This window comes from Hemitrygon akajei, chromosome 6, assembly GCF_048418815.1.
Source record: "Hemitrygon akajei chromosome 6, sHemAka1.3, whole genome shotgun sequence".
Taxonomy (NCBI): domain Eukaryota; kingdom Metazoa; phylum Chordata; class Chondrichthyes; order Myliobatiformes; family Dasyatidae; genus Hemitrygon; species Hemitrygon akajei.
Window position 1 is genome coordinate 90,709,101 of NC_133129.1, and position 21,188 is coordinate 90,730,288.

A 21,188-nucleotide genomic window follows, 5' to 3' on the forward strand; every position below is an offset into this window, starting at 1 on the left:
GAGCACAGCCTGATACCTTCCTGATCATTGCGGGAGATAGCTCGATGAAGCCTCTCATCTACCACGTCACCCGCAGAACCACTGTTACACCAATATCACGAAAGCTGACCATGCCATCCCATGCCCGCACTCCAGCAAGAGTGATCGCTCTTTCTTCTGGGTAAGTTTTTTACGCAGAGAGTGGTGAGTGTGTGGAATGGGCTGCCAGTGGTGGAGGCGGATACGATAGGGTCTTTTAAGAGACTCCTGGATAGGTACATGGAGCTTAGAAAAATAGGCTATGGGTAACCCTAGGAAATTTCTAAGGTAAGGACATGTTCGGCACAGCTTTGTGGGCCGAAAGGCCTGTATTGTGCTGTAGGTTTTCTATGTTTCCCCCCTCCACTATACTTTCTGCCAATCACTCAAATTATGCCCTCCAATATTAGCCATTTCCTCCCTGGGAAAAAGTCTCTGGCTCTCCATTCCATCAATGCCTCTTAACATCTTGTACAGATCTATCAAGTCATCTCTCATCCTTCTTCAATCCAAAGAGAAAAGCCCTGGATCCATCTACCTTTCCTCATAAGGCACGCTCTCTAATCCAGGCAGCATCCTGGCAAACCTCCTTTGCACCCTCTCTAAAGCTTCCATACCCTTCCTATAGCGAGGTACTGAGAACTGGCCACAATATTCCAAGTGTGGTCCCACCAGAGTTTATAGAGACTCAACACTGAACTGCTCCCATAAGCCCATAAGATATAGGGGCAGAATTAGGCCATTTGGCCCATCGAGTCTGCTCCACCATTTCATCATGGCTGATCCATTTCCCTCTCAGCCCCAGACTCTTGCCTTCTCCCCAAATCCCTTCATGCCCTGACCAATCAAGAATCTGTTAACCTCCACAACCGATGGACTCACATTCAAGTACTCTGCAATTTTCTCAATACTACTTATTTATGTATTATTGTATGTCCACAGTTTGTCTTCTTTTGCACATTGTTTGTCCATCTTTGTTTGTGTGTAGTTTTTCTTTGATTCCATCCTATTTCTTTGCACCTACTGTGCATGCCCACAAGAAGATGAATCTCAAGGTAGTATATGGTGAAAAATACGTACTTAGATGATAAATTTACTTTGAACATTATCTCATGGTTCTTGAACTCAATCCTCTGACTAACAGATGCCATCACACCAATACGCCTTCTTACCCACTCTATCAATTTGCATGGCAGCTTTGAGCATGTGAACCCCAAGATCCCTCTGTTCCTCCACACCACTAAAAATCCTGCCATTAACCCTGTGCTTTGCCTTCAAATTTGACCTTGCAATGTGAATCACTTCACACTTTTCTGGACTGAACTCCATCTGCCACTTCTTAGCCCAGCTCTATCTCAGCTTTCCCTTCCCCACCTAACTCTGTCTTGCCCATCAACCTCCTCCTCTCCTGGACCCACTTAATACATTGTCCAGCTCTTGCCTCTCCCCTCCCCCTCACCTCTGTATTTATTTATTGAGATACAGCACAGAACAGGCCCTTCTGGCCTTCGAGTCGTGCCACCCATCAACCTCCGATGTAATCTTAGGTTATTTACAATGACCTAGTAACCTACCAACTGGCACCTGTTTGAGCAGTGGGAGGAAACACACACAGTCACAGGGAGAACGTACAAACTCCTTACAGGCAGCTGTGGGATTGAACCCAGGCTGCTGGTATTGTAAAGCGTTGCGTTAACCACTACGCTGGCCTTCAATGCAGATGAAGAGCCTCAGCCTGAAATATCAAGTCCAGTTTCCTTCACAAATGCTGCCTGACTCACTGTGTCTGCTAACCCGAGGAAATCTGCAGATGCTGGTGGAACGCAGCAGGCCAGGCAGCAACTATAGGAAGAAGCACAGTCGACGTTTCGGGCCGAGACCCTTCGTCAGGTCTAACTGAAAGAAAAGATAGTAAGAGATTTGAAAGAAGGGAGAGGATCATGGGATGGGAGGCCTAGGGAGAAAGAAAGGAGGAGGGGAGCACCAGAGGGAGATGGAAAACAGGCAAAGAATGATTGTGAGAGAGGCAGAGAGAGAAAAGAGAGAGAGAGAGAAAAAGGGATAAATAAATAAATCGGGGGTGGGGTAAAATGGGGAGGAGGGGCATTAACGAAAGTTAGAGAAATCAATGTTCATGCCATCAGGTCCCATCCCATGATCCTTTCCCTTCTCCAGCTCTGTATCCCTTTTGCCAATCACCTTTCCAGCTCTCAGCTTCACCCCACCCCCTCCGGTCTTCTCCTATCATTTTGGATTTCCCCCTCCCCCTCCTACTTTGAAATCTCTTACTATCTTTTCTTTCCGTTAGTCCTGCCGAAGGGTCTCGGCCCGAAACGTCGACAGCGGTTCTCCCTGTAGATGCTGCCTGGCCTGTTGCGTTCCACCAGCATTTTGTGTGTGTCACTGTGTTTGCTTGCTGTCAAATATTAAAACCTTCTAGCTGTCTGATTAGATACGATTCAAATTAGATCCAGTTCATGCTCTGTTACTGGCATGTAGTTATTCTTAATATCTTACACCTGTCAGAATAAAAAGAGGACCATTGTTTTCCACTCTCTCTTTATTGGCCCAAACGTGTTATTTTGTGACCAAGGGGTGCTAAATAGGAGCACGCAACTGGTTGGAGTGGGATATACCCAGTTATTTTAATAGGCAAAGAACAGCGAAGCTGGTGAAGTCCTGCACTAGAAACTGTTCAGCAAAAGCAAGAAACTTCGAGAGTATTCTTTGTTGGTGAAGCAACTGAACGTCTTCTAGCTCATCTCTTGTCCACTCCTAGTGATCTTGGATGCCCATTCCAAGTGGTGTGGCCCTCGCGTTAAGATCCTGCATCAATGTCCTTTCATCTCATGTTGTCCCACTTCTGGAATGGGTTAGTATCAAGATGTCCAACCAAGCTAAACAACGGATTTGAGCAGCATCAAAGAATCGGCTGAGTTTGTCCAGTTGAGTGACCGGTGATTTTCCGCACTATGAGCCCTTAATTCTAGGCCGTGAACTTGGGAGTTTTCAGAGGTCAGAGTTGATTACTTTTGGGGAGTTTAGGATCAAGAAACTGATTGGCTGTTTAATGACCCTCATCAGAAGCGCAATAACCCTCTGAGCTTTTGTGGATATTGTACTTCCCTGTGGCTAAAATTAAACAAGTAGGCTTTATTGGTCATGCTGGAGTCAGGTTGAGATGTATTAGAAGATTTCACAGAGGATAGGCAAGATATTGGATTAGAAATCGAGGAAGTTTGGGATTATTCTATTCGACCAAGACGAGAGTGAGAATGAGACATATTTGAACATCTCACAGAACATTGAACAGGGTAAGAAGACCTTACTTGACCAGTTGTGGAGGGTCGTGCAACGTTCGAACATCTCACTGAAGATGTAGCAGAGTGCGATATTCCTGGGTAGGTCAACGGACCAGAAAGGGAGAGATGGCTGGGTGTTTCGGTGTCGCTCATTGGCATGAGGTTGAAGTGAGAGTGGGATGTGTTGGAACATCTTATCAGATGTGAGGCAGAATGAGACTGTGGTCTAACAGGGCACTTCACTGGATCGAGGATGGACTGATGCTCAGGGGGCTCATTATTTCCCTTTTGACCAAGACAGGAGTGAGAATGAGATGTGTTGGAGCATTTTACCGGGTGTAGAGAAGACTGCGAAGTAACTGGGCTCCTCACAGGACCAGCGAGAGGGGTCGGCCCAGATGTCTCAGCGTACTTTGTTGGACTGAGCTTGGAATGAGAATGAAAGGGGTTGGAGCACCTAACCGGTCCTGAGGGTGGTGTGGGGCCAGGGGGAAGGCCGGGTGTCCCATTGTGTCTTACTGCACCAAGGTTAGAATGCGAATGAGATGCATTGGAACAATTCATGGAAACTGGGGCAGCTTGAATTGTTCCTCGGGATTTCACTGGGGGATGGGATGAAGGGCTCGCGGCTGTTTCTGCACACCTTGTTAGGTCAGGATCAGAGTGAGAATCAGATGTATTACAACACCTTACATCACAGAGAAGAGAAAGAGGGCACATTAGCAGATCTGGTCTAAAGGGAGACTGGGCTGAGTGGGAACATTTTTCTGGGTGTGGGATACCAGGAGGTATTTGTGGGCATTTCGCCGCACTGGAGAGATGTACTTCAGAGGCTCTTGTAGTCTTAGGACTACAGTGAGAATGAGACGTGTTTGAACACTTGACTGGCTCGAGTGCAAGTAGGGACCGTGACATCGCAGTCTCCCCTTTTGAACCAGGGCTCGAGTGAGAGTGAGATGCAAAACTGGGGATAGTGAGACACAAAGGTCTTTTGGGTTGCACTGCTGGAGAAATGCTAAAGGACGCTGGTGATGCTTCAGAATGACTCGCAACTCCAGAATTACAGGGGGGTGGAAGGGCTTTGGCGGACATTAATAAATCAGAGATACTAGGAACAGGAGACGTCGCAGTGTGTCGTTCAGCTCCAGAACTAGAGGGATATGGAAGGGCTTTGGGGTGCCTTATTGGATCAGAGATAATAGGAGTAGGAGATTTTGCAATGTGTCTTACAGCTCCAGGGTTAGAGGGGAATGGAAGAATGTCAGTGTGCCTTATTGGATTGGACATACTGGGAATGGGAGACGTTGCAGAATGTCTTACAGCTCCAGGGTTAGAGGGGAATGGAAGGGTTTCAGTGTGCCTTATTGGAAGTGAGCTCGAGGAAGGTGGAGATGCTGAAGAGTGTCTCACTGCATCAGCGGGAGAGGGAGAAGTTTGTTCAATGTGCCTTATTGGACTACAGTTAGAGGAAGGGGGAGCAGACTGAGTTTTCTTTATTGGGCTGGAACCAGAGAGAGAAATTAAAGGATTTCGTGTTGGACCAGAGCTGGTGGAAGGTGAAATTGGTTCAACATTCTGTTTTGGGTTTGAGCCGGAGGGAGGTAGAGATGACGGGGGGTGCTTTATTGGATCAGAGGCAGAGGGAGGTGGGTCAGCTGCAGTGTTTCTCAACGGGTCTGAGCTGGAGAAAGGTGGAGGTGCTGAACAATGTCTTTTTGGATCAGACACAGAGCGAGATGGACATTCCTCGGTATACTTTACAAAGGAATCTGGAATTGGCTCTACGTACCACGTTGGACTTGGGCCAGAGGGAGGCGAAGGAGGAAGTCTTTTTGGACTGGTACAAGAAGGAGGTGGAGATACTGCACCTTGCCATGTTGGACAAGGACCAGAGGGAGGCAGGGATGACTCAGGAAGCCATTGTAGACACATGCTAGAGGGAGAGGGAGGCATTTCAGGATGTGTTATTAGACGAGAGGCAAGGGGAGCTAGAGGTGCTGAGGGGTAACTTGTTGGATCAGAACCAGAGGAAGGTGGTGATTTTTCATCAACATCTACTCGGACAGAGGTGGAAGGAGACACAGGTGTTTCTGTGTGGTTTCTTGAGGAAGAGTGGAATTGAGATGAATCACCTTTGGTGCCAAAGCCAGAACGACCTTTAGCAGTCTCAATTAGTCTGACAGAATCAGACCCATATGTGGAAACTAGGCTTACTTTATCATTGCTGGGATGGTAATGAACCGGGCTGGCCTGGTCCATTGAATCAGGGCTGGGAGGGTAATGAACCGGGCTGGCCTGGTTCATTGAATCAGGGCTGGGAGGGTATTGATACCTTTCAGGGATATGAGTTAGATTTGAGATGGTGTGATAATGAGACATGTCAATGTGTCTCATTGAATCAAGGCTGGTGTTTATTAGGTGACTAATTTGGCCAGAGTTAAAGAGAGTCCCGTTTGCTTTGATGTGCCTTGCCACACCAGGGCCTGAGTGAGAATGAGGGGCGTTGCCATTCTTTACTTGACTGGAGCTGGCATGAGAGCTGCTTGTTTTGGCGTGCTGTGACTGAGTGGGACTAGAGCGGGATTGGGAAGTGTGAGCATGCGTCATCGGGCCGGGGCTAGAGCCAGACCGGGGTGTTTCCTTCTCTTGTCTCGGACCAGATTTGGCGCGGGCCCGGGCCAGTTGACCATGCCTCTCAGGGCCGGGGCTAAAGTGAGGTGGAGATTTTACAGACGACCTCATTGGACCGGGGATGGAGTGGGTTAGTTCAGTGTGCCGAAATGAGTGGAAGGTGGAGTTCGATGCTTCCGACTGCCTTCGTGACCCGGAGGCAGACGGGGACGGAGACGTTCCAGCGTGTTTCCTTGAACCAGAGGGAGAGGAATTCTGACGTGAAGTGGTTTGCCTTACTGACCCAGAGGCAGAAGGGGACCGAGACGATCTGGTGTGCCTTACTGAACCAGACGCAGAACGTGACTGGGATGCTTCTGACTGTCTTTGTGACTCCGAGGCAGAAGGCTGTGATCTGGTGTGGTTTATTGAGGCAGAATAGGACTGAGATAATTGGGAGTGTTGTACTGACCAAGGGGAAGTGGGGGACTGCGGAGATCCAGTGTCCTTAGCTGAACCTGGTGGAGAGTGCCTCACTGACCCAGAGGCAGAGGAGGAATGTAATGGCTTAGCGTGCCTTGTTGGGCAAGGGGCAAAACACAGCGGCCCCTGATGAGCTAATCCTGGATCCTCAGCGTCGCAGGCAGGGCCCGAGCCAGACTGAAATTCCTGACTGCAGGCGCACGCTCCGCTCCTCTTTGATCCCCTCCTTCCGCGGTGACCGTTCCTCCTTGTCGGATCTTCTGGCGCTCCGCCGTTTCTGGCCATTTCTGAATGCAAGTTCTGGGGGCAGCCCGACATCACGAGTCTGGAGATCTTTCCAATCTCGACTCCCTGATCAGAATAAATGACCAGGTTGTGGAGGCTGCCATCTGGGAGCTGAACCCTGGAATTGTAATCCATGTGTCGTTGTCTGGTAGAGTCACTGCCCAAAGCTGTGCCAGTTCGGCAATGCCCTCCTGATCTGCCTTGCATTGGTTCAATGTACCCAGTCCAGTCGGCTTGGTACGATCATCTATACTGGACCTCCATCAAGTATCACCATATTGGTGTAGCTTTACCAGTAGTACCTAACGATAAAACAAAGATATTACTAGTAAAGCGTAATCTAAGGTCAAAATATACAGTATGGTGCAAAAGTCTTAGGTACATACATATAGCTAGGGTGCCTAAGACTTTTGCACAGTATTATAGTAATTTTATGTATTGCACTATGCTGCTACCACACACACAAAAAACAAATTTCATGACATTCGTGAGTGATGATAAACTTGATTCTGATCTGGGTCTCTATTGTGGACTGAGAGTGGGAAGGGGGCAGGGAGAGGGGAATCATGGTTGGGAAAAGGGGAAGGGAAGGGGGAAGGAGCAGGAAACATTCTGTAATGATCAATAAACCAATTGTTTGGAATCAGATGACCTTGGCTTGGTGTCTCAGGGCTGGGTGTGTCTGCACCTGTGCCTCTCCCACCCCTTGCACTCCTTCTCTGCCACCTGTCCCACACCCCTCCCATGGCACTCCACCCTCGCCATTCCCAACATCCTTTCCGCCTGCCAGATTTACAAACTCACTCTCCGCTCCAAAACAGCAAAAATCTTAGGCACCCTGGCTATGTATATAGGAAAATATAGGGGAGGATGTTTTCTTTACACAGTGGTGGGTACATGGAACATACTGCTGGAGGTGGAGGTAGAGACAGATGCATTAGGGATATTTAAGAGACTTGTAGATAGGCATGTGGATAAAGAAAAAAATGGAGGGCTACATGAGTGGAAAGGGTTAGATTGATCTTGGGCTAGGTTGAAAGGTCATCACAATATTATCAGACTGATAGGGAAGAAAAATTACCTAAAATGGAAGGAGAGAGAACTAGTTCTGCTGTTTTAAAACCTATATATATATAGATAGATAGATAGATAGATACTTTATTCATCCCCATGGGGAAATTCAATATTTTTTCCAATGTCCCATACACTTGTTGTAGCAAAACTAATTACATACAATACTTAACTCAGTAAAAAATATGATATGCATCTAAATCACTATCTCAAAAAGCATTAATAATAGCTTTTAAAAAGTTCTTAAGTCCTGGCGGTAGAATTGTAAAGCCTAATGGCATTGGGGAGTATTGACCTCTTCATCCTGTCTGAGGAGCATTGCATCGATAGTAACCTGTCGCTGAAACTGCTTCTCTGTCTCTGGATGGTGCTATGTAGAGGATGTTCAGAGTTATCCATAATTGACCGTAGCCTACTCAGCGCCCTTCGCTCAGCTACCGATGTTAAACTCTCCAGTACTTTGCCCACGACAGAGCCCGCCTTCCTTACCAGCTTATTAAGACGTGAGGCGTCCCTCTTCTTAATGCTTCCTCCCCAACACGCCACCACAAAGAAGAGGGCGCTCTCCACAACTGACCTATAGAACATCTTCAGCATCTCACTACAGACATTGAATGACGCCAACCTTCTTAGGAAGTACAGTCGACTCTGTGCCTTCCTGCACAAGGCATCTGTGTTGGCATATGTATGTATGTATGCGGGACCTTTGAATTTAATAATATGGGAACACGTTCTGACGTTGTGGTGACAATAAGTTCTGTGTTCATAAACCAGGGATAGTTTGTACTTTAACCCTACTGTTCACATTTGCTTCTGCGGACTGGCTGGGAAAATGGCAGCTGGAATTTAATGCAGACAAGCGCAAGATGTTGCACTTTGGTGGGACCAACCAGGGTAGGTCTTACACAGCGAACAGTAGGGCACAGAGGAGAGTGTTAGAACAAAATATCTGGGAATTCAGGTCCATAATTCATTGAAATTGGTGTCACAGGTTGATAGGGTCGTGAAGAAAGCTTTTGTCACATTGCCCTTCACAAATCAAAGTATTGAGTACAGGAGACGGGATGTTATGTTGAAGTTGTACAAGACGTTGGTGAGGCCTAATTTGGAGTATTGTGCGCAGTTTTGGTCACCTACCTACAGGAAAGATATCAGCCAGATTGAAAGAGTACAGAGAAAGTTTACCAGGATGTTGCTGGGTTTGGAAGACCTGAGTTATAAGGAAAGATTGAACAGGTTAGGACTGAATCCACTGGAACGTAGAAGATTGAGAGGAGATTTGATAGAGGTATACAAAATTACAAGGGGTAATTTTGCAAACAGCTTTTCCCACTGAGGTTAGGTGGGACTACAACCAGAGGTCATGGGTTAAGGGTGAAAGGTGAAAAGTTTAAGGGGAAGCTTTACTCAGAGGGTGGTGAGAGTGTGGGGTGATCTGCCAGCACAAGTGGGGTTTGCAAGCTCAATTTCAACTTTTTGATAGGTACGTAGATTGTAGGGGTACGGTGGGTTAAGGCCCTAGTGCAGGTCCGTGGGAGTAGGCAGTTCAAATGGTTCAGCGTGGACTAGATGGGCCAAAGGGCCTGTTTCTCTGTTGTACTTTTCTATGACTCTATGACTTATTTCTATCTACTCCCTCCCAGATTCTAGCCCCATCTATACCTAAGGGACAGTTTACAGTGGTTAATTTGTAATCAGTTATCATTTTTCTCAGAAAGGAAATATTTTGTGTATCACCCAGGTGCATCATTCCATACAACCCACACAAAATGCTGGAGGAACTCAGCAGCTCAGGCAGCATCCAGGGAGAGGAACCAACAGCTGACGTTTCAGGCCAAGACACTTCTTCAGGACTGGAATGGAAGGGGAGAGCAGCCGGAAGAAGAAGAAGACGTTGGGTGAGGGGAGGTGGGGGAAGGAGTACAAGCTGGCTGGTGATAGGTGGAACCAGGTGAAGGGTAAGGTGGGTGGGTGGGGTTTGCAGGATGATGTAAGAAGTTGGGTGGTGATAGGTGGAAGAGGTAAAGCTCTGAAGAAGAAGGAATCCGATAGGTGATGGGAGTGGATCATGGGAAACTGTCAAGCTGGAGGAGCAACACTCATATTCTGTCTGGGTAGCCTCCAACTTGACAGCAAGTACATTAATTTCTCTAACTTCTGGTAATTTCTCCCTTCGCCACCTTCTCTCATATTCCATTCCCCATTTAGGCTCCCCTCTCATCACCACTTCTCACCTGCCCAACTCCTCCCCGGGTCCTTTCCTCCTCCGCTTTCTCCTGTGTTCCACTCTCCTCCTGATGTAATAAAATTATTTCATAATAAGATTATAAATAGGCTATTTGGCCCATTAAATTTGCTCTGCTGTTTCATCATGGCTGATCCATTTTTCCTCTCTGAGGATATATCCTGGTATATCCTGCTACAAAGAAAGCACGACAGTAGCAGTATTTCATTTAGAGTTTGAGAAGATTTGGCACGTCACCAAAAACACTTGCAGAAGTACCGTTCTGTTGGGAGCATTCTAACTGGCTGCATCACCATCTGGTATGGGTGGGGTGTCTAAAAATCAGGGTCAAACTAAGCGGCAGAGAGTTGTAAACTCATTCAGCTCCATCATGGGCACTGGCCTCTGTAGTATCCAGAACATCTTCAAGGAGCGATGTCTTAAAAAGGTGGTTTCCAACATTAAGGACCCCCATCACCCAGGCAATGCCCTCTTCTCATTGCTACCACCAGGAAGGAGGTACAGAAGCCTGAGGACACACACTCTAAGATTCAGGAACAGCTTCGTCCCCTCTGCTGTCTGATTTCTGAATGGACACTGAACCCATGAACACCACCTCACTACTGTTTCCCTCCCTTTTTCCACTACTTGCTTAATTTTAGATTATGTATTGTTAAAAGTAAATTTTATTATCAAAGTATGTATATGTCACCATATACAACCCCGAGATTCATTTTCCTGCGGGCATGCTCAGCAAATCTATAGAATAGTAACTATAACAGGATCAATGAAAGATCAACCAGACTGCAGAAGACAACAAACCGTGCAAATGCAAATATAAACAAATAGCAATAAATAATAAGAATATGAGATAATGAGATAAAGAGTCATTAAAGTGAGATCATTGGTTGTGGGAACATCTCAATGGATGGGCAAGTAAGTGTAGTTAACCCCTTTTATTCAAGAGGCTGAGGGTTGAGGGGTAATAACTGTTCCTGAACCTCCCATAAGAGGTGAAAACTATTTATATATGTATTTATTTAAATTCAGTTTTTATTATGCATTGCATAATACTGTTGCAAAACAAGAAATTTCATGACACATACGGGTGATATTAAACCTGATTCTGATTCTCTCTCCAGTCGGAATTGGTATTGATACTGTGAAGAACTTGTCTTGCCAACTGTTCATACAGATCTGATCATTACACACATCATTGAGGTAGAACAGGGTAAATCAATAACAGAATGCAGAATAAAGTGTAACAGCTACAGAGGAAGTGCAGGCAGACAGACGATAAGATGCAAGCTCAATAACGAAATAGATTGTGAGGTCAAGAGTGCATCTTATCGTAGTAGGGAACTATTTAATTGCGTTATAGCAGCAGGATAGAAGTTGTTCTTGAGCCTGATGGTATGTGCTTTCAGGCTTTTGTATCTTCTACCCAATAGGAGGGTGGAAAGGAGACATGTCCAGAGTGGGTAGGGGTCTTTGATTATGCTGGCAGGAAGAAAGGGAAAATAAGTCAGATGTGGTCAATTGGCGGAGCAGACTCTACGGGTTGAATGCTCCAATTCAGCTCCTATGTCCATGTCTGAACATCAGACACAGTTTCTGTAATGTGTTGTCCTGCATCCACAACTCTGCCGTTCCTCGCGGTCCTGTGCGGAGCAGTTCCCGTACCAAGCTGTGAAGCAGACGGACAGAATGCTTTCTGTGGCACATCCATAATAACTGGGCAAGGGTCAAAGGGGACCTTCCCTCTGCTTCCACAATGCTCCCCAGTGCCGACCCATTCAGTGCTGCCCAGCTGGTTTGATCTACTGAAGGGCAGTACCTCACATTTATTCACCAAACCCATTTGCCGATCTTCAGTCCACATACCTAGCTGTTCAATCATTTTCAGTAACTCTCTACACTAACAACATCACTGTCTATTTTCGTATCGTCTGCAAACTTACTGACTGCGCCTTGCGCGCAGCAGGAACGCTGACAATGTTGCTGAGGGATGGGGACAGGGACTCAGACGTGCCTAACACAGCCTCCATCAACAGAGACCCTGTCACAGCAAAACACAAGCAGGAAAAAGAATGCCACAGGGGCATAGAGCATATAGCGCTGAAACAGGCCCTTTGGCCCATCTAGTCCATGCTGACCTGATCTTCTGCCCAGTCCTAAGAGAACACTACAGTACAGAAACAGGCCCTTTGGCCCATCTAGTTCAAACTGAGCTGACCTTCTTTGACCCATCTACCCTTACCTGGACGATATCCCTCCCAACCCCATCCCATCCATGCACCTATCCAAACTCCTCCAACATGTTACAGTTGAACTGGAATCTACCACCTCCACTGGCAGCTCGTACCACACTCACACCACTCTCTAAGTCTGAGGTTCACAACCTTTTTCTAATGCCACAGACCAATACCATAATGCAAGAGGGGTCTGTGGACCCCAGGTTGGGAACTGCTGCTCTATGTGAAGAAGATCCCCTTAAATATTTCACCTTTCACCCTTAACTTATGACCTCTAGTTCTAGTCGCACACTATCTGAGGGGAAAAGCCTGCATGTATCTATAATCCTTCAGAATTGTGTATACCCCAATAAGATCTGCCCCCCCCCCATTCTCCTGGGCACCAGGGAATGAAGCCCTAACCTAGACAACCTCTCCCTGCAGCCCAGCTTCTCAAGTCCCAGCAATATCCTCATAAGGGTGGAAATTCACTCGACTGCATCAATGTCAGAGTTAACACTAGCCCTAAGGACATGGAGGTGGGGATGATGCCAAGTCCAGATCCAGAAACTGTATAGAAATTTTAAAAAGCAAGCTGAGGAAATTTGTCATGGCCCCATTAAACCTCATCAAGTGCTCCGTATCCTATCCAGATAGGAAAACTCTGATCTCAAACCTCCACTAAACCCACTTGTGGGGTAGATAGATAGATACTTTATTCATCCCCATGGGGAAATTCAACATTTTTTCCAATGTCCCATACACTTGTTGTAGCAAAACTAATTACATATCAAACTGTATCTTTTGCTGTTCTTCTGCTTGGAGTGGAGGAGTTTGCTACATGGGCAATAGCTTGCTCTCCATATTGTACCGCCCTGACTTGTGTGTCTAGACAGCTCAGACGCAATGTCTATGGTTGACCCTGACCAATGGAGGCCTCAGTCTCATCTAGATCCATCACAGCATGGTATGGCAACTGCCCTGCACGAGAGTCGTGGACACATCACCCAGCACCTCCCTTCCACGGACTCTGTCTACACTTCCACTGCCTTGGTAAAGGGGTCAGCATAATCAAGCACCCAATCCGCCCCAGACATTCCCTCTTCTTGGAAATAACTCGAAAAACGTGCAGCTCCTGTGGTTGATGGTTGTGTCGGGTTGTTCTCCAATCTTGGTAATCCATTTGTGAACATTTTGTCACCAAACAATAAGACATCAGTGTGCTGTCAATTTATGGTGTGTCCTCCAAAAGCCTGGCCTTTGGATACTTACCAATCAGCTGATTGGTTGTCAGTGCAGAAACTCATTTGTGATGTAGGGAGGGGATCTCATCGCTGATTGGTTGTCAGTGCAGAAACTCATTTGTGATGTAGGGAGGGGATCTCATCGCTGATTGGTTGTCAGTGCAGAAACTCATTTGTGATGTAGGGAGGGGATCTCATCGCTGATTGGTTGTCAGTGCAGAAACTCATTTGTGATGTAGGGAGGGGATCTCATCGCTGATTGGTTGTCAGTGCAGAAACTCATTTGTGATGTAGGGAGGGGATCTCATCGCTGATTGGTTGTCAGTACAGAAACTCATTTGTGATATAGGGAGGAGATCTCATTGCTGATTGGTTGCGTAGTGAACTCCATGTGTTGTGGTCTGGAATTTTGCCTGCATTGGATCATAAATAGGACCTAGTCTACCTGTCTGTTTACAGAACTGTTTGCGGAAAACCATGCTTCTAGGAATTCTCTTTCATGCTGCGTGGGTGCTCATGCCATGACTTGCACTGATGCCCAGTCGAATTTTTGCCCCTATCGATCTGCATGGGTGGAGGCCAGGGAGGGTTGGCCATACCATTTAGAGGCAGTTAATGTTCATGGATCCCTGTGGATAATTTTCTCCCAGGTTTGGTTTTCCATTCCATGAACAATTCTTTAAACAGACATGTCTCTCTTCTCCCACCCACCCCACCCCATCAGGCTGAAGATACAAATGTCTGAAAACACAAACTATCTGACTCGAGATCAGTTTCTACTCTCCTGTTGGAAGACTATTAAATGATCCTCTAGTTCAATGAGAGTGCTTTTTAACTTCAGTCTGCCTTATCAAAGCCCTTGCAGCTATAAACACTTTTTCTGTAACTGTAATACTATATTCATAATCCTGTTATTATTTTCTCTTGTAGAATCTTGTGCACTGTTGTAATTAAGTGACCTGTTTGGATTACATGCATATGGATGAATCTATAAAAATACAAGCAAGTATAGTAAAGTTAAACTACAAGATAAATAACGATTCTACACCCTGATCCAACCATGGGCAAAATAGACCAAAGAGCAGTGGTCTGACTGCAGGAAGCTGAAGTGTTATCCCCGCTGAGATCCACAAACACAAATGTTGAACACAAGAGTCTTGGAGGCCAGATTGATAGATTCCTCATCTATCAGGGCGTGCATGAAGACACAAGATTGGGGTTGAGAGGGAAATGGACCAGCCACGATGAAATGGCAAAGCAGAGCCAAATGGTCCAATTCTGCTCCTATGTCTTATGGGCTTTTGATTCTGAGTGGTGCAGCTGTAGGTCATGCAACCCAACCCCAACCATGGGCAATGGAGAAGTCTCAACTTGGAAATTGCCTGGAGAAGGTATTTATCCACCCACCTGAGTTTCTGCAGAGGACTTCCTGGGTAAGTTGTAACTTACATGAACCACAAAGGCTGTTTGCCGTGAGCTGTGTGAACACATCTCTTGTACTGCTTCCCTGCAATTTAATGAAACAAGAGATCCAATAAATCTCCCCATTCAAAGCAAAGACGTGTTTGCATTCGCCATCTCCTTACCTGAGACACATTGCTGGGATTTGGCTCCATTAGCGTTAGTTCTCCTTTGTAAATGAGCCTGGACGGTGAACATTCATGGCACAATGTGTTCATACTAAACACATTGGATATAGGAGCAGAATTAGGCCATTTGGCCCATTGAATCTGTTCTGCCATTCAATCATGGATGAATGTCTTTTTCAGCCCTATTCCCTTGCCCTCTCTCCGTAACCCTTCACTCTATCACCAGTCAGGAACCTATCAATCTCTGCTTTAAATATACCCAATGACTTGGCCTCCACAACTGTCTGTAGCAAAAAAAACCCCCACAAATTCACCACCCTCTGTCTGAAGAAATTCCTTTTCATCTCCATTCTTCCGCCAGGACTTAAGAACTTTTTAAAAGCTATTATTAATGCTTTTTGAGATAGTGATTTAGATGCATATCATATTTTTTACCGAGTTAAGTATTGTATGTAATTAGTTTTGCTACAACAAGTGTATGGGACATTGGAAAAAAAAGTTGAATTTCCCCATGGGGATGAATAAAGTATCTATCTATCTATCTATCTAAATGGACATCTCTCTATTCTGAGGCCGTGTCCTCTGGTTTTTGACGCTCCAGCCATAGGAAACACCCTCTCCACAGCCACTCTATCTAGGCCTTTCAATATTCTATAGGTTTCAATAAGATTCAACCACCTCATTTTTCTAAACTCCAGTGAGTACAGGTCCAGAGCCTGTACTCCTCATACATTAACCCTTTCATTTCTGGGATCCTGACCTACTGAAGGTGGCCAAATCACATTCAAGTGTATTGTCAGAGGCTGAAGTACCCAGGAAACAGCACAGTATGTTACAGGCATGACAAGAGAAGTTACGTACTCAGATTAAACTGAAAAGCTTTACGCTAATCGCTGTGCTACCAGGATGCTCCCCTGTAGGAATCTATATAAAACACTGGAGCAGAATTAGGCCATTCGGCCCATCATGTGAGCTCTGCCATTTGATCATGGCTGATCCATTTCCCTCTCAGCCCCAATCTCCTGCCTTCTCCCCGTATCCCTTCATGCCCTGACTAATCAAGAATCTATCAACCTCTGTCTTAAATATACCCTATAATTCCACTTCCACAGCCACCTGTGGCAACGAATTCCACAAATTCACCACCCTCTGGCTAAGGAATTCCTCCTCATCTCTGTTCTGGAGAGATGTCTCTTTATTCTGAGGCTGTGCCTTCTGATCCTGGACTCTCCCACTGATGGAGACATCGTCTCCACGTTATCTCTATCCAGGCCTTTCAGTAGGTTCCAATGAGTTCCTCCCTACAGTCACCCATTCTTCTGAGCTCTAGTGAGTACAGGACCAGAGACATCAAATACTCCTCACACATTAACCCTTTCATCATTTTTGCGAATGTCCTCTGGAACTCGTCCAATGCCAGCAAACCCTTGCTCAGGCATACGGCCCAAAATTTGTCATGATATTACAAATGTGGTCTGAGCACTACATTCTAAAGCTGCAGTAGTGTTTTAACGTTTCCTGACTTCATCGCATCATCATCCGTCAGGCTCGGACATGGTCATTCTGCCAGAAACCTCAAAGCAGGTGATTGTGGCAGAATTGACCGTTCCTTGGGAAGACTGGGTTGAGGAGGCATTTGAGTGTAAGAAAGCCAAATACCGGGAGCTGATAGAGCAGTGCCAGAGACAGGGGTGGAGGGAATGAAGCTACCCTTCACAGGTGGGGTGGGATTTGGGGGTAGAGGTTCCGCTGGCTGCTCGCTCTGCAGAACCTACTCTCCCCTTGGCATTGCGAGGGCTGCAAAGAGAAGAGCCCCCAGGACCGTCACAGAGGCTGCTGAGCGAGCATCTATTTGGCTATGGATTAAGAAGTGTGACTCGTGGACCAGTGCTGGGGGGACACTAGCCAAGGTCTGATCAACCTGGCTGGGTTACCTGGGCGATTGTGTCTGATGTTGAAAGACCTGAAACACCCGATGACCCCAGGTTGTGTCAATGATGATGTGTCCCAGCACATCCTAGGATGTCTCTCAGCATCAACCTTGCTGTATTGTTTGTTTCCTGGAAGCTTTTATGTTGTTTTATTAAAATTTCATTTTCTAAATCTTATTAACTTCAAGAGGATACATTCCTATGCAATACTGTGAAAAAGTCATAGGCACATACAGTGCCTATAAAAGGTATTTACCCCTCCCACTCCTTCCCCCTGAAAGTTTTCATGTTTTATTGTTTTACAACATTGAATCACAGTAGATTTAACTTGGCTTTTTTGACACTGATCAACAGAAAAGACTCTTTCGTGTCAAAGTGAAAGCAAATGTCTACAAATTAGTCTAAATTTATTATAACTATTATATAAAATAATTGATTGCATTACTACTCACCCTTCAAGTCAGTATTTAGTAGATGCACCTTTGGCAGCAATTACAGCCTTGAGCCTGTGGATAGGTCTCTATCAGCTTTGTACATCTCAACACTGCAATTTTACCTCATTCTTCTTTACAAAACTGCTTAAGCTCTGTCAGATTGCATGGGGATCATGGGTGAACAGCCCTTTTCAAATCCAGCCACAAATTCTCAATTGGATTGAGGTCTGGACTCTGACTTGGCCACTCCAGGACATTAACTTGTTTTTAAGCCATTCCAGTTTAGCTTTGGCTTTACGCTTGAGGTTATTGTCTTGCTGGAAAGCAAATCTTCTCCCAAGTCACAGTTCTCTTGCAGACTGCATCAGGTTTCCCTCCAGGATTTCCCTGTATTTTGCTGTGTTCATTTTACCCTCTACCTTCACAAGCCTTCCAGGGCCTGCTGAAATGGAGCATCCCCACAGCATGATGCAGCCACCACCATGCTTCACGGTAGGGATGGTGTGCTTTCGATGATGTGAGGTGTTTGACTTATGCCAAACATAGGATTTAGTCAATTGGCCAAAAAGCTCAATTTTGGTTTCATCAGACCATTGAACCTTCTTCCAGCGACTTCAGTCTCCCACATGCCTTCTGGCAAACTCTAGCAGAGATTTCATGAGAGTTTTTTTTTCAACAGTGGCTTTCTCTTTGCCACTCTCCCATAAAGCTGTGACTGGTGAAACACCCGGGCAACAGTTGTTGTATGTGAGTCTCTCCCATCTCAGCCACTGAAGCTTGCGACTCCTCCAGAGTTGTTATAGGTCTCTTGGTGGCCTCCCTCACTAGTCCCCTTCTTGCACTGTCACTCAGTTTTTGAGGAGGACCTGCTCTTGGCAGATTTACAGCTGTGGCATATTCTATACATTTCTTGATGATTGACTTAACTGTATCTCAGGGATATTCAGTGACTTGGAAATTTTCTTGTATCCATCCCCTGACTTGTGCTTTTCAATATCCTTATTGCAGAGTAGCTTGGAGTGTTCCTTTGTCTTCATGGTGTAGTTTTTGCCAGGACACTGACTCACCAGCGGTTGGACCTTCCAGATACAGGTGTATTTTTACTACAATCAACTGAAACACCTTGACTGCACACAAGTCTCCAGAAACAGATCACCATGTAACTAACTGTATGACATCTAAAACCAATTAGCTGCACCAGTGATGATTTCGTGTGTCATATTAAAGGGAGTGAATACTTGTGCAATCAATTATTTTTGTGTTTTATATTTGTAATTAATTTAGATCACTTTGTAGAGATTTGTTTTCACTTTGACACGAAAGAGTCTTTTTTTGTTGATCAGTGTTAAAAAAGCCAAATTAAATCCACTGTGATTCAATGTTGTAAAACAATAAGACATGAAAACTTTCGAGGGTGGTGAATACTTTTTATAGGATCTGTATATATAGTTAGGGTGCCTAAGACTTTTGCACAGTACTGTAGTAATTTTCTGTATTGCACTGTCCTGCTGCCATTAAATACACACAAATTTCATGATATGTGTGAATGATGGTAAACCTGATTCTGTAATGGGTCTCTATTGTGGACTGAGAGTGGGAAGGAGGCAGAGAGATGGGAATCACGGTTGGGAAAAGGGGAAGGAAAAGGGGAGTGAGCAGGAAGCAGCAGAGAGTCATTCTGTAATGGTCAAAACACCACCTGTTTGGAATCAAATGACCTTCCCTGGTGTCTCAGGGCTGGGTGTATCTGCACCCATGCCACCCCCTGCCCCTGACACTCCTTTGCCAGCTGTGGCACTCCCATCCCATCCCATCCCGCGGCGCTCTACCCTCGCCACTCCCAACATCCTCTGCTCCAACCAGATTTACAAAATCACTCTTCGCTCACGTTGACAAAAAGAGTACTGTGTGAAGGTTTTATGCACCCTAGCTATATATACAGTGTGTGTCTAAGACTTTTGCACAGTACTGGTGCACCTTTAACATAGTCATTGATGCATTTTATGGAATTGAGAATCAAAATTATCCAACTTTGAGGTAAAAACAGAAAATGCTGAAAACAGTCTTTCTGTCCAAAGGATTTTTGACCTGAAATGCTAATTCTTGTTCTGGGTCTTCCAGCAACACACACAAAAATTAGACTGGAGACACAAATGGGGACACAAGAGGGAGTGCAGCTGCTGGAATCTAGAGCAACACACACACACACACACACACACGCACACACACACACACACACACACACACACACACACACACACACACACACAGAGTGCTGGAGAAACTCAGCAGGTCAGGCAGACTTTGTGGAGGGAAGTGGAGAGTCGATGTTTCAGCTGCCTATTGAATTTCAAATCTAAATTTCTCTGAATATGGATGACTCTTTACAACTCTAATTCTGGACTGGTAGTTTACAACAGACCATAAGATATAGGAGCAGAATTAGGCCATTTGGCCCATCGAGTCTGCTCCACCATTTCATCATGGCTGATCTATTTTCCCTCTCAGCCCCAATCTCCTGCCTTCTCCCAATCCCCACACCACCCATATCCCTTCATGCCCTGACCAATCAAGGATCTATCAACCTCTGCCTTAAATATACCCAATGACTTGGCCTCCACAGCTGCCTGTGGCAATGAATTCCACAGATTCACCATTCTCTGGCTAAAAAAGTTCCTCTTCATCTCTATTCTAAAAGGATGTCATTCCACTTTGAGGCTGTGTCCTCTGGTCTTAGACTCCCCCATCACTGGAAACATCCTCTCCATATTCAATTTATTGAGGTCTTTCAACATTTGATAGACTTCAACAAGGTCACCCTCATTCTGTAATAATTGTAAAAATATATAAAAACTGTCGGTGCTGGAAATCCAGAGCCACACACACAAAATGCTGGAGGAACTCAGCAGGTCAGGCAGCATCTATGGAAAAGAATAAAGAGCCGACATTTCAGGCCGAGACCCTTCATCGGGACTGGTAAGGAAGGAGCAGAAGCCAGAATAAGAAGGTGGGGAAGAGTACAAACTGGCAGGTGAGAGGTGAGTGCAGGTGAGGGGGAAGGTGGGTGGGTGGGGGGGGGGCAATGAAGTGAGAAGCTGTCACACGGAAGACTTGGCAGATACTGGAAATCCAGAGCAATACACACAAAATGCTGGAGGAACTCAACAGGTCAGGTGGCATCGATGGAAAAGAGACCATTCTTCAAGACTGGAAAGGAAGGGCAAAATGCCACAATAAAAAGGTGGGGGGACGGGAAGGAGGATAGCTGGAAGGTGATTGGTGAAGCCAGGTGGGTGGGAAAGGTCAAGGGCTGGAGAGGAAGGAATCTGATAGGAGAGGAGAGTGGACCATAGGAGATAGGGAAGTAGGAGGGGACCCAGAGGGAAGTGATAGGCAGGTGAGAAAAGGTAAGAGGCCAGAGAGGGGAATACAGGAGGGGAGGTAATACAAGCTGGCAGGTGATAGGTGGAAGAGGTAAAGGGCTGAAGAAGAAATCTGATAGGATTGGCTAACCTGTGGATTCACTTGCTCACGGGAGGTTGTAATTGGTTTCACTTCACGCTGAAGTTCCCAGCTTCAATTTCCCAATCAGTGCCGGGTAGGGTGCTGGGAAAGGATGCTAAATGTTAGTCTGAGTGTCCTTGGGTTAGGAATGGTACCAGTAAATCATTCGGAATTCTGATCTCTATCCTATAGTTGCAGTGTTGTGTGCGGGAGGGGTCATTGACGAGTCTCAGGGTCTGCATGGCTGCTTCTGGACAGG

The 21,188-nt window shown here is 45.8% G+C and overlaps 1 protein-coding gene across 1 annotated transcript; it reads right to left on the reverse strand.

Moving 5' to 3' along the window:
• Positions 1-2,643: 2,643 nt before the first annotated feature.
• Positions 2,644-21,029, reverse strand: LOC140728738 (uncharacterized). The gene is made up of 3 exons (XM_073047688.1): positions 20,939-21,029; positions 14,879-14,978; positions 2,644-7,000 (listed from the first exon to the last, which is right to left on the reverse strand). The coding sequence occupies exon 3, from the start codon at positions 6,903-6,905 to the stop codon at positions 3,264-3,266; it is 3,642 nt and encodes a 1,213-aa protein (XP_072903789.1). The 5' UTR covers positions 6,906-7,000; positions 14,879-14,978; positions 20,939-21,029; the 3' UTR covers positions 2,644-3,263.
• Positions 21,030-21,188: the final 159 nt, after the last annotated feature.